General features: G+C 40.7%; 1 protein-coding gene across 1 annotated transcript in view; it reads right to left on the reverse strand.

The window, feature by feature from the left end:
- SMCHD1 (structural maintenance of chromosomes flexible hinge domain containing 1) overlaps positions 1-15,546 on the reverse strand; it is a gene marked incomplete at both ends in the record, with an annotated part of 136,390 nt that overhangs the window by 104,271 nt on the left and 16,573 nt on the right. Inside the window, 3 exons of the mRNA XM_080714285.1 lie at positions 9,077-9,207; positions 9,804-9,886; positions 14,627-14,788. Coding sequence (XP_080570411.1) covers positions 9,077-9,207; positions 9,804-9,886; positions 14,627-14,788 — 376 coding nt within the window. The remainder of the gene's footprint in view (positions 1-9,076; positions 9,208-9,803; positions 9,887-14,626; positions 14,789-15,546) is intronic.

Genomic DNA, 15,546 nt, shown 5'->3' on the forward strand with positions numbered 1-15,546 from the left:
GAGGCAGCTAGAAACAAATTGGGATACAAAAGGACTCACGAGAAACCCTAATGGAGTGTGGAGGGGCTAAGAGAGGGAGGTGGGGGAGAGAAATGTGGTGAAGGAAACTCTCAGTTGATACTATGCAGAGACAAATTCATCACCACCAATCTCCATATCCTGTATGGAGAAGGGGAGGGAGAAGGGAAGGAGCTCACCAAGTGCTGTGTACATGAATGTCCCATCACTCTAATCTTTATCATGATGTATGATTACAACACAGCAATAAAGACAGAAAAAATAATTTTAGAATATATTCATATTCTAGGCCAGGCGTGGTGGCGCACGCTTGTAATCCCCGCGCTTGGGAGGCGGAGACAGGAGGATCACGCAGGTTCGAAGCCAGCCATGCTGGCTTAAGAGACCCTGTTTCCAAATAAAAATATAAAATAGGTCTGGGAGTGTAGCCCGGAGGTAGAAAGCCCCTGGGTTCCATCCCCAGTACCGACAAAAAAAAAAAAAAAAAAAAAAAAGGAAAATATTCACATTGTTCATACAATAAAAATGAGGGAACTTTTCATCTCTATGAAACAAAGCAGTTGATTTATTGAAAAAAAGCAAAATTTTCATGGAAACAAAACATAAGAAGTATCTAAAGTAAGAAAAAAGAACAAGAGAAATATCTTTCTTTTTTTTTTTTTTTTTGCTGTACTAAGGATGGAACCCAAGGGGCATTCTATCTCCGAGTTACACCCCCAGCCGTATTTTTTATTCTTTATTTTTGTTTTATTTATTTATTTATTTATTTATTTATTTATTTATTTATTTATTTATTTATTTATTGGTGGTATTGGGGTTCCTGGAAGCCCTTCTACCTCTGGGCTACACTCCCAGACCTACTTTATATTTTTGAAACAGGGTCTCTTAAGCCAGCACGGCTGGCTACCAATCTGCGCGATCCTCCTGTCTCCGCCTCCCAAGCGCGGGGATTACAAGCGTGCACCACCACGCCTGGCTTTTATTCTTTATTTTTGAAACAGGGTCTGAGTTGCAAAGAGCCTCACTAAGAGGCTGGTCTCGAACCCGGAACCTCCCGCCTCAGCCTCCCAAATGCTGGGATTACAAGCATGTGCCACCACGCCCAGCTCATAGAACAAGAGAAATAAACAAGTTAGAAAAAGAAACTAAAACAAACTAGCAAGAAATAAGGCACAGTAAGTTTACACGTTTATTTTAATCCCATTTCTTACATCTATCAAGGAGGGAACCCCACTAACATGGGAAAGGTCCAAAACTGACACATGGCTACCAATTCCTATTACAGCCCTTGGAATCAATCTGCCAAAACACAACAAAATGACCAAATTAGAGAAGATGCTTATGGTGCAAACATAAATACATATATGGAAGTTCATCCTAATCTACAGAAAAATAATGAAGACATACAGCCTTTTCTTTAAAAGACTTAGGGAAATTTGTGCTGGGGTTTAAGAGCCTTTGAACTGCTGCTGAACAAGATGAAAAGTAGAAAAAGCAGCGCTGTCCCGATACGAGCCACAGTGATCCAGCTAGCCAACTCCCATCTCTTCTCTCCTCTATGGATAATTAAATCAACACAATATACTACACTCATGTTCCAGCTTCCAAATTCAGTTATGCTCTAAAGCAATAATTATAATAGTGAGAAAATCTCCTGGTGTCATGTAATAGCCTCTATCTTGACAGGTTCAGGCTACACAGGTGTAGGCAATACATAGCCATGCTCAGTGATACATACCTGTAATCCCAGTCACAGACATGTGGCTGAGACAAGAGGAAGCCTGAAAGTTTGAGTCCAGTGGGCAGTAACAGAGAGAGACTCCCATTTCAAAACAAAAACTAAAAAGGGCTAGGGTAAAGCTCAAAGGTAGAAAGCTGCTGGGGTTCACTCCCTAGTACCACCCCCCCCCCAAAGAAAAAGCACAATGAAAAGTTAAAAGAATGAGGGCAACATATTAGTTTTTAAAAACTCCAGCATACTCATGAAAATTAAGGTTTACACTCATTTGCAGGGAGATTTTATACACACACACGCCCACACACACAGACACACACGAAAGAACTAAAGAAGGCCTTGACTTTGATATTCTGTGTAAGCAAAAGTGAAACTAAGGTTGAGCTGTACACTGCTTGCCAAGAGCCAGGCGTGGTGGCACAAACTTGTAATCCCAGCATTTGGGAGGCTGAAGCAGGGGCTCACAATCTGAGGACAGCCTCAGCTATTCAGTGAGACTCTGCAACTCAGCGACTCTGTTTCAAAATAAAGAATAAAAAAGCCAGGCTGGGGTTAGCTCGGAGGTAGAATGCCCCAGGTTCCATCCCCTGTACTGCAAACAAACAAACAAAACAACAAAACAAAAACACTGCTTGCCAGAACATTAAAAATATACTAATCAGGATGTAGCTCAGTGGTGGAACTCTTACCTATCATGTGTGAAGCTCTGGAACAGATCCTTAACATTGCAAAAACAAAGCAAAACAAGCTAGGCATGGGGGCACGTGCCTTTAATGTCACTACTTGGGAGACTGAGAATGAGAATCATGGGTTTAAAATTAGCTTCAAAGCCGGGCGTGGTGGCGCACGCTTGTAATCCCAGCATTCGGGAGGCTGAGACCTGAGGATCACGGTTTGTGGACAGCCTCAGCTACTTAGTGAGGCCCTCTGCAACTCAGTGAGACCTGGTTTCAAAATAAAGAATAAAAAATAGGGCAGGGGGTGTAGCTTGGGGTCAAATGCCCCTGAGTTCCATTCCCAGACCCACAAAAAAATAAAATAAAATTAGCTTCAGCAACTTAGCTGATTTAATTATTTTATTAATCAAAATAAAATGAAATGCCTGTTTCAGCCAAGTGCAGTGAGGTATACCTGTAATCCCAATACTTGGGAAGTTATGAGAGGAGGATCACAGGTTCGAGGCCAGCCTCAGCAATTTAGCGTGAACCCCAACAATTTGGTGAAACTCTGATTTAAAATAAAAAGGACTGGGGGAGCTGGGCATAGTGGCACATACTTGTAATCCCACTACATGGGAAGCTGAGACATGAGGATCGCAGGTTCATGGCCTCAGCAACTTGTTGCGGCCCTCTGAAACTTAATGAAAATCTGTTTCAAAATAAAAAATAAAATGGGGCTGGGGGTAGCTCAGAGGTAGAAGGCCCCTGGGTTCCATTTTCAGCACCCAAAAAAAAAAAAAAAAAATCTCTGGAGGCATCACAATTCCTGACTTCAAATTATACTACAGAGCTATATAGTAAATAAAATTGTATGCTCCTGGAACAAAAACAGGAACACAGACCAATGGAAAAGAAGAGAAGATACAGAAACAAACACACACACTTATAGTCAACTGATCTTTGACAAAGGGGCCAAATGCATACACTGGAGAATAGACAGCCTTTTCAACAAATGGTGCTAGGAGAACTGGCTATCTATTTATAGAAAATTGGAACTAAATCTTTACCTCTCATCCTGCACAAGAATCAACTCGAAATGGATCAAAGACTAGAGACTGTGAAGCGATTAGAGAATGGCATAGGTTCAACACTACATCATATAGGCATAGGCAGTCACTTCCTCAGTAAGACCTCGAAAGCTCAGGAAATTAAAACAAGAAGTAACAAGTGAGATGGCATCAAACTAAAATGATCTGTTCATCAAAGTAAATCATCAACAATCTAAAGAGAAAGCCTACCGAATGGAAGATCTTTACCGGCGACCCCTCTGATTAGAGGGTTAATATCCAACATACACAAAGAGCTCAGAAGACTTTACACTAGCAAAACAAACAACCCAATCAAGAAATGGGCAACTGGCCGGGGATGGTGGCGCACGCTTGTATTCCAGCATTCAGGAAGCTGAGACTGGAGGATCATGGTTCGTGAATAGCTTCAGCTACTTAGTGAGGCCCTTTGCAACTCAGTGAGACCCTGTTTCAAAATAAAGAACAAAAAATAGGGCTGGGGGATGTAGCTCAGAGGTAGAATGCCCCTGGTTCCATCCCCAGTAACGAGAGAGAGAGAGGAGAGAGAGGAGAGAGAGGAGAGAGAGGAGAGAGAGAGAGAGAGAGAGAGAGAGAGAGAGAAATGGGCAACTGAATTAAATAGACACTTCATCAAAGAAGAGATACAAATGGCCAATAGATACATTAAAAAAAAATGTTCAACATCATTAGCCATCAGGGAGATGCAAATCAAAACTATACTGAGATTCTATCTAACCCCAATCAGACTGGCAAGCATAAAGATGTCAAATAACAACAAATGCTGGCGAGGATGTAGGGAAATAGGAACTTTCCTACACTGTTGGAGGGAGTGCAAATTAGTTCAGCCACTATGGAGATCGGCATGGAGATTCCTTACAAAACTGGGGATGGATCCACCATATGATCCGGCTATACCACTCCTGGGTATCTTTCCAAAGGGGCTGAAATCAGAGTACAGTAACATATGCATACCCATGTTCATAGCAGCACAATTCACAATAGCCAAACTATGGAATCAACCTAGGTGTCCATCAACAGATGAATGGTCTACAAAATTATGAGAATTATACTCAGCAATAAAGCAGAATGAAACGACATCATGTATAAGATCAAAGGACCTGGAGAACTTCAGTATTAAGTGAGATCAGCCAAGCACAGCAAGAGAAGGGACATATGTTCTCTCTAATATGTGCGAGCTAGGGAGCAATGGGATAGCAGAGAGACTCCAGATAACGGAGGCGACCCCCAGTGGATCCAGGAAGAAGGGTAGAGAAGGAGGATGACTGAGGTTCATTAATGGAAATGCTACCTGCAACCATGTGTATACACGTGAATATAACATTGTTAATCTGGACACTTGGTATTGGGAGGGAGGGAAATGGGGAGGTGGAGGAGAGGCACCAAGCACTGTGCGCATGTATGCCACTGTCAACATCATCTACATTATGTGAGCCTATAATGCACCAATAAAAGCAAAAAAAAAAAAAAAAAAAAAAAAAACCCCTGGGTATAGCTCAGAACTAGAATGTCCTGAGTTCAATCCCTAGTACCAAAAGTTGCTTAGGCTGGAACCTGCAATTCTCCTGTCTCAGCCACCCATGTACTGGCATTACAGGAATGCACCACTGTTTCTAGCTCTCAGTACCAAAAATAAAGTGTCAGCCAGGCATGGTGGGGCACACTTACAATCCCAGTACTTGGGAGGCTGAGACAAGAGGATAGCAGGTTTTCTGCCAGCCTCAGCGACTTAGTGAGGTCCTCTGTAACTCAGTGAGACCCTTTATCAAATAAAGAATAAAAAATTGGGCTAGGGTATAGCTCGGAGGGAGAATGCCCCTGGGTTCAATCCCCAGTAACGGAAACAAACAAAAACAACCAAAAACAAAACAGTAAATGGTAGTGTACTTCAAAATCCCAGCATTTTAGGAGACTGAGACAGGAGGATCACAGGTTCTCAAACAGCCTCCACAACTTAGTGAGGCTCTCTGCAACTGTTTCAAAATAAAAAATAAAATAATGCCAAGAGTGAATGAAACTTAGAGGTAGAATGCCCCTGGATTTAACCCCAGTACCAAAAAATAAAATAAAGAATAAAATAGGTTGGAAGTGTAACTCAGAGGTAGAATGCCCTGGGTTCAATCCCCAGTACTACAAAAATAAAATAAAATAAATAAATAAATAAATAAACATTTGGTTCTCAAAAAAAATTACAAACTGGCTAGACGTTGTGGTACACACCTGTAATCCCAATACTTGGAAGGCTGAGACAAGAGGATCGCAGATTCAAGGACAACTTAAGCAATTAGTGAGACTCTTATCAACCTAGCAAGACCGTTTCCAAATAAGAAATAAAATCGGGCTGGGAGTGTAGCTCAAAGGTAGAATACCTCTGGGTTCAATCTCAGTACCAACAGAAGCTGAGACACTGGACTTTTTATAAAAAATTTAAATCAGCTATTTTAAGTATATTCAGAGAACTGATGGAAAGCAAAGTTTATGCGAAGGAGTATGCGAGTACTTCAAGTGGAGAATATCATTAGAGACAGATAATAAAAGGAGAACCCAATACAAAGTCTGAGTTTGGAAAGAACAATAAATGAAGTTCATGTAAGAGGCTCATGGACAGTTCAGAAGAACCCAGGAATCTGAAGGCAGGTTGATTGAGATTATTAAGGCTGGGGAACAAAAAGAAAATAGACGGCTGTGAGCCAGGCATGGTGGTGCACGCTTGTAATCCCAGCACTCGCAAGGCTGAGATGGGAGGATCGCAGTTTGTAGACAGCCAGCCTCAGCTGCTTAGTGAGGCCCTCCACAACTTTGTGAGACCCTTTTCAAAATAAAGAATAAAAATAGGGCAGGGGGTGTAGCCCGGAGGTCGAATGCCCCTGCATATTCTCCAGACCCGAAAAAAAAAAAAAAAAAGACAGCTGTGCTTTCCTAGTATGCTCAAGCTGCTGAGGTCAATCTCTAGGAGCACACATACACAGAAAAAATAATACAAATAAAAGAGAAAAGAAATGAACAGAGAGCCTCACAGACATGTAGGACACCATCAAATGCACCCAATATTTATGAATAAAAGAAGCCATAAAAGATTAGAGTTCAGGCATGGTGGCGCATGCCTGTGATCGTAGTACTTTGGACACTGAAACAGGAGGATGTCAGGTTTGAGGACAGCCTCCACAATTTAGTGAGAAACTCAGCAACCTAGCGAGAACCTATTTCAAAATAAAAAACTAACCGGGCCTGTAGTACCAGTGCTTGGGAGACTGCAACAGGAGGATCACTACTTAGTGAGGCTCTCAGCAACTTAGTGAAACCCTGTTTTAAAATAAAGAATAAAAAACTGGGTAGGGAGTGTACTTTGGAGGTTGAACGCCCCTGGGTTCCATCCCCAGATCTGCAAAAACAAAAAAACAAAAAATATGTGGAAACTATCACAGAATAAAGGAGATCAGACTGGGGACAGCATGGTGGCGCATTTGTAATCCCAGCATTCAGGAGGCGGAGACTAGAGGATGGCGGTTTACAGACAACCTCAGCTACTCAGCAAGGTCCTTCGCAATTCAGTGATACCCTGCTTCAAAACAATAAAAAGACTAAAAAAGTGGGCTGGGAATGTGGCTCAGAGATAGAATGCCCTTGGGTTCCATCCCCAGTACTGCAAAAGAAAAAAAAAAAAAAAAAAGAGACCAGACTGACAAACAGAAAAATATCGAAATGTGGTCATTATATTAGATATGTTGCAACAATAGTATTTGTTGGCTGTAACAATAATTTTATTGCTATTCATTAGAACACCCTTGGTTCTCAAGAGGACCGTAAAAGTGAATCATTAAGGAAGAGAGGAAGAGGAAGGGAGGGGGTGAGAGGCGGGGGGGGGGGGGTTATGTGTGTGTAGAAAGACAATAAATGTGACAAAATGATAACAATTGATAAATCTAGATGCTAGGATATGGTGCTAGTCGTTCTTTCACCCTGCCAGTTGGCTTGAAATTTTTCCAAATAAAAAGGTCTGAGGAGAAAGAGGGCAGTGGTGAAGAGAATGAGAATGAGCAGTCACCTGAATGAGTGCTGCCAAGCACTCGCATCTTATCTTCCTTGATTCTCCTTTTCATATACTAAGCTTCCACAATGGTCCCTTTTCTGTCCTTCAAGCAACAAAAGACTCCTCATTTCAGATTCTTTGCCTTTGCTAGTTTCCTTCTTCTTCTTCTTTTTTCCTTTTGCAGTACTGGGGATGGCACCCAGGGCCATTCTACCTCTGAGCTATGCCCCTGGCTCTAATTTTTATTCTTTATTTTGAAACAGGGTCTCACTAAGTTGCAGAGGCCTCACTAAGTAGCTGAAGTTGGCCATGAACTGCGATCCTCCTGCATCAGCCTCCCAAATACTGGATTACAGGTGTGCACAACCACACCGGCTAATAAAAAAGTCCATTTTAAATCAGGAATGAGAAGCAAAAACTAACATGATAGTTATATTTGACTGCTTACTATATGACAGGCTCTGTCCTAAGGATTTTATATACCGTAACTCGGTCTTCACTAAACCTTATGGATTTTTAACCCTCATTTTACTGGTATATAAGCGGAAGCACAGAGAAATAAAGTTATTTTGACCCATGTCAGACAACTGGCAAGTGGCAAGGCTAGAACTCAATCCTGGTCAAATGATACTAGAGTCCTGCTCTTCACTATAGTATCTCTCAAAAAGACACTAGAATTTCTTACTAATTTTATAAAAATTCTGAGGGTGCTGAGATTTCAGAAGTGAGAAGGGATATGTGCTATCTATATTAAGACATTAATGAGACTAATCCTTAAATGTGGGTGACTTTTGAGAGCAAAGAACAGGTTACAAACACTAATAACAAAAATACTAACAGAATGTTCTGGAGAAAGCTAAGCGACATAAGCTTTATGTCGCTCTTATGTCACTTTTTGACATAAAGTGTCAAAAGACTCATAGAGCTTTTTTTTGTTTAAATTATGGTTCAACTAGTAACCTAAGAATCTAAATCTTTGCATTTCTGACAGCTTATAGCTTATTTTGATTTCCATGTGACATTCTCATTCTGGATATTTTCTACATTATATTCTGATAGAAAACTCATGTTCAGATTCTATTTCCTAATAACTGTGAATAGTTTGAAAAAACAGAACTCTGAAGGTAGAGCAATAGTGAGTTCCATAAAACCACATACAATTTTAGAAATTTTGCGTGTGATATGAAGTGACTTCTAAAGCCTATTTTAAAATCATTCTACTGCTCTAGAAGCTACATATAGTTTTCATCACCTTTAAGTTATTAAGGAAAGGGGTAAACTCTAGAGTCCTCAGTATATCAAAATAACTCCTATATACTTCAGGAAATGCAAAAAAGAACCCTTAAGTACAAAGCACAATATTATGCAGTTCTATTTCTGAGTATTCATCATAAAAATTCTATAATAAGACAACCTAACCAAATAAGCTGATAACATTAAAATTTGCAATGCATCATGTGAATCTAAAAGCAAATTATGTCCTTATTAAAATATACAGCTATTGATGAAATAAACAAGATTTTCTAACCTTTCGAAGTCACCTTGCCTTGTAAATTTTGACAACCTATACACCGCCCAGTTGTTAAGCTGTTTGGAGGTCATTCCTCTTCCATTATCTATCACTGCAACAGCAGGTTTTCCTTGTGTTTCATCAAAAAGCTATGGGGAAAAAGTTTAAAAAGGAAAAACAAAATCAGTTATCTAAAACATGAAGAGCACCATTTACTGGGGTCTCCTTCGCTGCTAATGTAAAGTGACAAGTGAGTAGCACTGAAAAGCACTTCAGCTCAGTCTATCAGCGTCCTTAGAATTCTTCATGTCTTTTAATCCAGAAAATCAATTTCTCAGAATTTAACTTAAAAAATAATCAGAGTCATGCACTAAGGCATACAAGAATGTTCATCATTTCAACATTTTGTCTAATGGCAAAAATGTAGAAAATCATCTATGTTCAACAACAAAAGACTGATTATGCAGCTTACATCAAGCCAGTCAACGAATCTGCAGGAAGGAAATATTAAACTATAGAATATTCATATTAAAAGTTTACAATGTACTATTAAGGGAAAGCAAAAAAAAAGTAAAAACAAAGTGTATTACATACATGTATATACAAGGATCCATGAAAACACTATGAATAAAAGAGACATTATAAGTGTTTCTACTTTTGGCCTAATTTTCATTTTCTATTTTTTCTTCAATTAACTTATACTACTATTATAAAAAAACACTAAATTTACGTATTATTTTCTTACCAATTTGATCTGTATTCTTCTAACACCAACATTGCGAGAAGTAGCAGACAATGAATTGTCAATTAATTCTGCGAGAGCAAATGCTGGAAGAGATTGAGAAATTATTACTGTTTGACTTTCCCTCCATAATACTTAACATAAAAGATCAAAGCAGAGCCAGACTGAGATTGGAGGACAGCCTCAGCTACTTAGTGAGGCCCTTTGCAACTTAGTGAGACCCTGTTTCAAAATAAAGAATAAAAATTAGGGCTGGGGGTGTAACTCAGAGGTAGAATGCCCCTGGGTTCCATCCCCAGTGCCGCAAAACAAAACAAAAAAGTTCAAAGCAGCTGGGTGGTGTTGTGGATGCTTGTAATCCCAGTACTTGGGAGGCTGGGGGAGGAGTATCGTAAGTTTGAGGTCAGCCTCAACAACACATAATGACTTTCAGCCACTTAGCAAGACCTTGTTTCAAAACAAAAACATAAAAAGGGCTGAAGATGTAGCTGAGAGGCAGAATATCCCTAGGTTCAGTCTCTGGTATCAACAAAAATAAAAAATACAAAGTTGAAAGTAGAAAAAAAACCATCGAGCTAGAATTAAAGTATTATTTTGAACCTAACGATACAATATATAATAAAAGTATCACCACCAATTCAGCAACTCGTAAAAGCAATCATCAACCAGTAAGGCAGACAGGCATGAGTCAGTCAAACTGATTCCTGGTTCAAGGAGTTTATTATCTGAAGACAGACATGAGACAGAGAGAAGACACAGCCATGAAATCAGAGTCATCTGTGCTATGTGATTACATCACGCACAAGCCAGCAAGTAGACCCAGAGACAAAGGAGCAAATGTAAACAACTATGAAAGTGTCCCTTAAGAGCTGTTTGGACACAGAACCTAAGAAACTTGTCAAATGGCAGAACACAACCTCTTCACAGCTGACACAGGACTGCTGCTGACTCCCTACACCAAGGCGACATTCCACTCCTCAAACTATTGCCCACTTGTGTTGCTTTAACTAGAAAAAGGGGGAATAATGCCGGGCATGGTGGGCACGCTTGTAATTCTTGCACTTGGGAGGCTGAGACAGGAGGATCGCACAGGTTCAAAGCCAGCCTCATATACTTAGTGAGGCTCTCGGCAACTTAGTGACACCCTGTTTCCAAATAAAATATAAAATAGGTCTGGGAGTGTAGCCCAGAGGTAGAAAAGTCCCTGGCTTCCACCCCCAGTACCACAAAAAAAGGGGGGGAAATATCCCATAAGCATGTCTTAATTTCACAGATGTAAAACACACTAAAGCTGTAGTTGATCCACATAATAACATTTCAGCAAGCACATCCACTCAGACACTTAAGATACTGCAATGTCTAAGCCGGGCGTGGTGGCGCACGCTTCTAATTCCAGTACTTGGGAGGCTGAGACAGGAGGATCACAGATTCGCAGACAGCCTCAGCTACTTAATAAGGCCCTCCACTACTTAGTGAAAACCTGTTTCAAAAAATAAAGAATAAAAAGTAGGGCTGGGGGTGAAGCTCGGAGGTAGAATGCCCTGGGTTCAATTCTTAATATCACCAAAAAAAAGCAATGTCTATAAATTAATTATGAAAAGTTTATCACAAATCAGATATGTATAAGGATCTGGCTAAGGGTGATAACTTTAGAAAATGAAGAAAAGACCGTAAAGGAAACGTGAGAAAAGGAGGCACTTAAGATAGAAATATATAGAACTTAGTATTTGACTTAAAAAGAGAGAGAGAGAGAGAGAGAGAGAGAGAGAGAGAGAGAGAGAGAGAGAGAGAGAGAGAGAGAATGGTAGTGCACACCTATAATCCTAGTACATAGGAGGCCGAGACAGGAAGATCACAGGTTCAAGGACAGTCTCAGCAAACAGCAAGACTATTGAGACCCTGTATCAAAAATAAAAATAAAAAAAGGGCTGGGGATATAGCTTGGAGGTAGAATGCTCCTGGATTCAATCCCCAATACCATGAAAATAAAAAACAAAACAAAAAGGCAGAGCATGATGGCACATGCTTGTAATCCCAGTACTTGGGAGGCTGAGACGGGAGAATCGAAGGTTTTGAGAACAGTTTCAACCTAATGAATGCCTGTTGAATCCCAGTGCCACAAAAAAAGAAAAAAAAAAGAAAAAAGAAAAAGGAAGCCAGGCATAGAGTGTGCTGGCAGAAAGCACGCCGAGGACTAGCCCTGAGGCGACTCAGCCTTAAAATGGAGAGAGAAGAGCGGAGAGGACAGGAAACTAAGAGTGTGATCTTGGGGCTGACAGTGTACCTCAGGCACAGGAGTACATGCTTAGCATGTCTGTGGCCCTGGTTTCAACCTCAAAAGCAAGAAATACATATAGTGTGGTTTCTTGAAAGCTAATTGAAAAAAATACAAGGAAAAAAACGTGATATAACTATGTCAAATATCTGAAAAGAACTGCGGCTGGGCATGGTGGCGCATGCTTGTAATCCCAGGACTTGGGAGGCTGAGATAAGACAGGAGGATCACTGCAGATTTGAAGCCAGCCAGAGGCACTTAGTAAGGCCAGAACCTGTTTCAAAATAAAGAATAAAAAAAGTAGGGGCTGGGGTGTGGCTTGGGTGTAGAATCTCCCTGGGTTCAATCCCCAGTACTACGGGGGGGAAAAAGAGCCTGCAAGTTAATCATGGGCTTGAGCTTTCAGTGACTCTAAAAGAGAAGGTACGGTAGATGGGGGAAACTCCTGTTCAGAGGAGTAGAAAAGAAGGGAAGACAAGTACTGTTGATCGTGAAAACAGTCAAGTCTTTTGAGGACATTTACTATAAACAGGAGCAAAAAGCTGGGCAGCAGTTAATGAAGAAATTAAGATTATGTCCGGCATGGTGGCGCACGCCTGTAATCCCCGCGCTTGGGTGACTGAGACAGGAGGATCACACAGGTTCGAAGCCAGCCTCAGCTACTTACTGAGGCTCTCAGCAACTTAGTGAGACCCAGTTAGTATAAAATAGGTCTGGGAGTATAGCCTGGAGGTAGAAAGCCCCTGGGTTCCACCCCCAGTACCAAAGAAAAAGAAAGATTATGGGAGAAATATGAACTTTTCTCTAAGAAAAAGAAATCTCCTTGTATAAGTTCAAGCCTAGGCATCACTATTAGGGTTCAAGCCCTGGCCTACTCCTCATTAGCAGCACTGCCTTGGGCAAGGTACCCAAAGTCTCAGTCTGTTCTTCTGCAAAATGACCTATGCCATTTCCCAGCACTACTATCAAAAAGGATTAAAGACAAAATGAGAAAACACTTACAAAGTGCTTGGCACATCACCTGACATTGCTGACCACAGTAATAGTAGTAATAGTTAGGAATGTGCACAACAATTTATCACAAAAATTCAGTTATTATAATGATAAAAAACTAAAAACTACTTAATGCCTAATTACTATCTAAATATCATTAAAGCTGGGCGTGGTGGTGCACGCTTGTAATCCCAGTGCTTAGGAGGCTGAGACAGGAGGATCGCACACATTTGAAGCCAGCCTCAGCTACTGAGTGAGGCTCTCAGCAACTTAGTGAGACCCTGTTTTCAAATAATGTATAAAATAGGTCTGGGAGTGTAGCCCAGAGGTAGAAAAAGCCCCTTGGATTCCACCCCCTGTACACCACAAAAGAGAATAAAAAATAGGGTTGGGGTGTAGCTTGGAGGTAGAATGCCCCTTGTTCATTCACCAATACCAAAAAAAAATTTTTTTAAGTATCATTAAATATATACATGTTTTCTCAGTTTGCTACATAAAATGTATACATACTAGAAAAAAAGATATTTTTGGTATGAGGGAAGAAAACCTGCAGTCTTCCCGTGTTGGTCTCTCAGGTACTAAGATTACAGGTGTGTACCTGATTGAGATTTTTTTTTTCTTTGTGAGTCTAGGGATGTAACCCAAGGGCATTTGATCTCCGAGCTATATTCCCTGCCCTCTTTATTTTGAAACAGGGTCTTAGTTGCAGAGGGCCTCACTAAGTAGCTGAGGCTGTACGTGAACTGTGATCCTTCAGTCTCAGCTTCCAAATACTGGGATTACAAGTGTGTGCCACCATGCATCCGGCTTCTGTTTCAAATTTAAACAAATACAAGGAAACCAGGTGTGGTGGTGCACGTCCATAATCCCAGCACTTGGGAGGCTGAGACAGGACCATTGCAGGTTTGAGGTAAGTACAACCTCAGCAACTTAGCCTCTCAGCAACTTAGTGAGACACTGTTTCAAAATAAAAAATAAAACAGCTCTAAGGTAAAATGCCCCTGGGTTCAATCCTGAGTACCAAAAAAATAATTGTAGTCAGGCGCAGTGGCACACTTCCGTAACCTAAGAGCTGGGAGGCTGAGACAGGAGGATCACAGGTTCAAGGATGCCTGAGCAAGTAGTGACTATCAGCAACCTAATGAGACCCTGTTTAATTAAAAAAGGGCTGGGGCATGGCTCAGAGGTAGAATGACACTGAGTTCAATCCCTGGTACCACAAAAAATAAATAAGTTCTTAATTGGCAAAGATCTACAGGAAGCCAAGAAGAATAAATCAGAAGAGGTAGATATATATACGGAGATGGAAAGGTAAAAGACCTCTCCTGTACTGAAAAGGAACGAGTCCTACTAGTAGGTTAGCTTTAAAGAAGAGCATTTTACTCTAAAGATGACTCAAGTTGAAAGAAGAAATATCCTGTGCTAAAGAAGTTGAGAAAGGCAGCTGAAGATGAGGCTCACTGACTTCTATAAAGTAGAATGAGAGGTAAAACGGGAAGGAAGAGGAAACCGGGGATAAAGAAAAGGGTATCAAAAGTAGTAAGAATGGGATACTTACGCAAAGGATTTTGCCCTTCACTTGCGTAATATTCATACATGCCACTTTTAACCAGTGTGTCATAGTGAGGTAGGAAGTCAATTCGTTCTTTTGTTGCTGTTAGCAGTAATTGATCGACTGACTGCAGCAGGTATAGAGTGACTCCATCTTTAACGGTTTCATCTGTAATTAAGAGTTCAAATCTTGAATGCTAGGTTAGCATCAGAAACAAAATGAACTTACAATTTTGAAAATGCCAATTATATCTATGAAATATCTTTAACAAAGGTGCAGGCAAACCTTCAAGGGATCTATATCTACAAAGTCAGTTGTATTTTGTTGAAGAAATCAACAGAATAGGTATAAATAGTTCCACTCAATTTTTTATAAGTTAAGCTATTACAAAAAGTTAGCTGAGGATCTATATTAGAATGCTATCAACATGAACAGAGAAGAAAAGAACTCAGACATGAAAAACTGGCAGGTTCTAAAGGCTAACAGAATTAAAAACAGATAAGGAAGGCTTAAGCTGGCTAAGAGAATCAGCTTACAGCCTGGATAGAAAGGCTAGGCTGGGTGTTTGGGCAAGGGCATATCTTCCGCAGTCCTAAGTGGTAGCAATTATTATTCTATAATCCTGCCAGAAAAATATGACTTCTGAGTGGACTATGAACGTTTCCTCCCTCATCCCATAAAAACCACCAAAATTGCCAGGTGTGGTGGCGCACGCTTGTAATCTCCGCGCTTAGGAGGCTGAGGCAGGAGGATTGCACAGGTTCGAAGCCAGCCTCAGCTACTTAGTGAGGCGCTCAGCAACTTAGTGAGACCCTGTTTCCAAATAAAGTATAAAATAGGTCTGGGAGTATAGCATGGAGGTAGAAAGCCTCTGGGTTCCACCCCCAGTACCACCAAAAACAAACAAACAACCAAAAAACAACCAA

The sequence above is a fragment of the Muscardinus avellanarius genome (genome assembly GCF_963383645.1).
Source record: "Muscardinus avellanarius genome assembly, chromosome: 17".
NCBI classification, from domain to species: Eukaryota; Metazoa; Chordata; class Mammalia; order Rodentia; family Gliridae; genus Muscardinus; species Muscardinus avellanarius.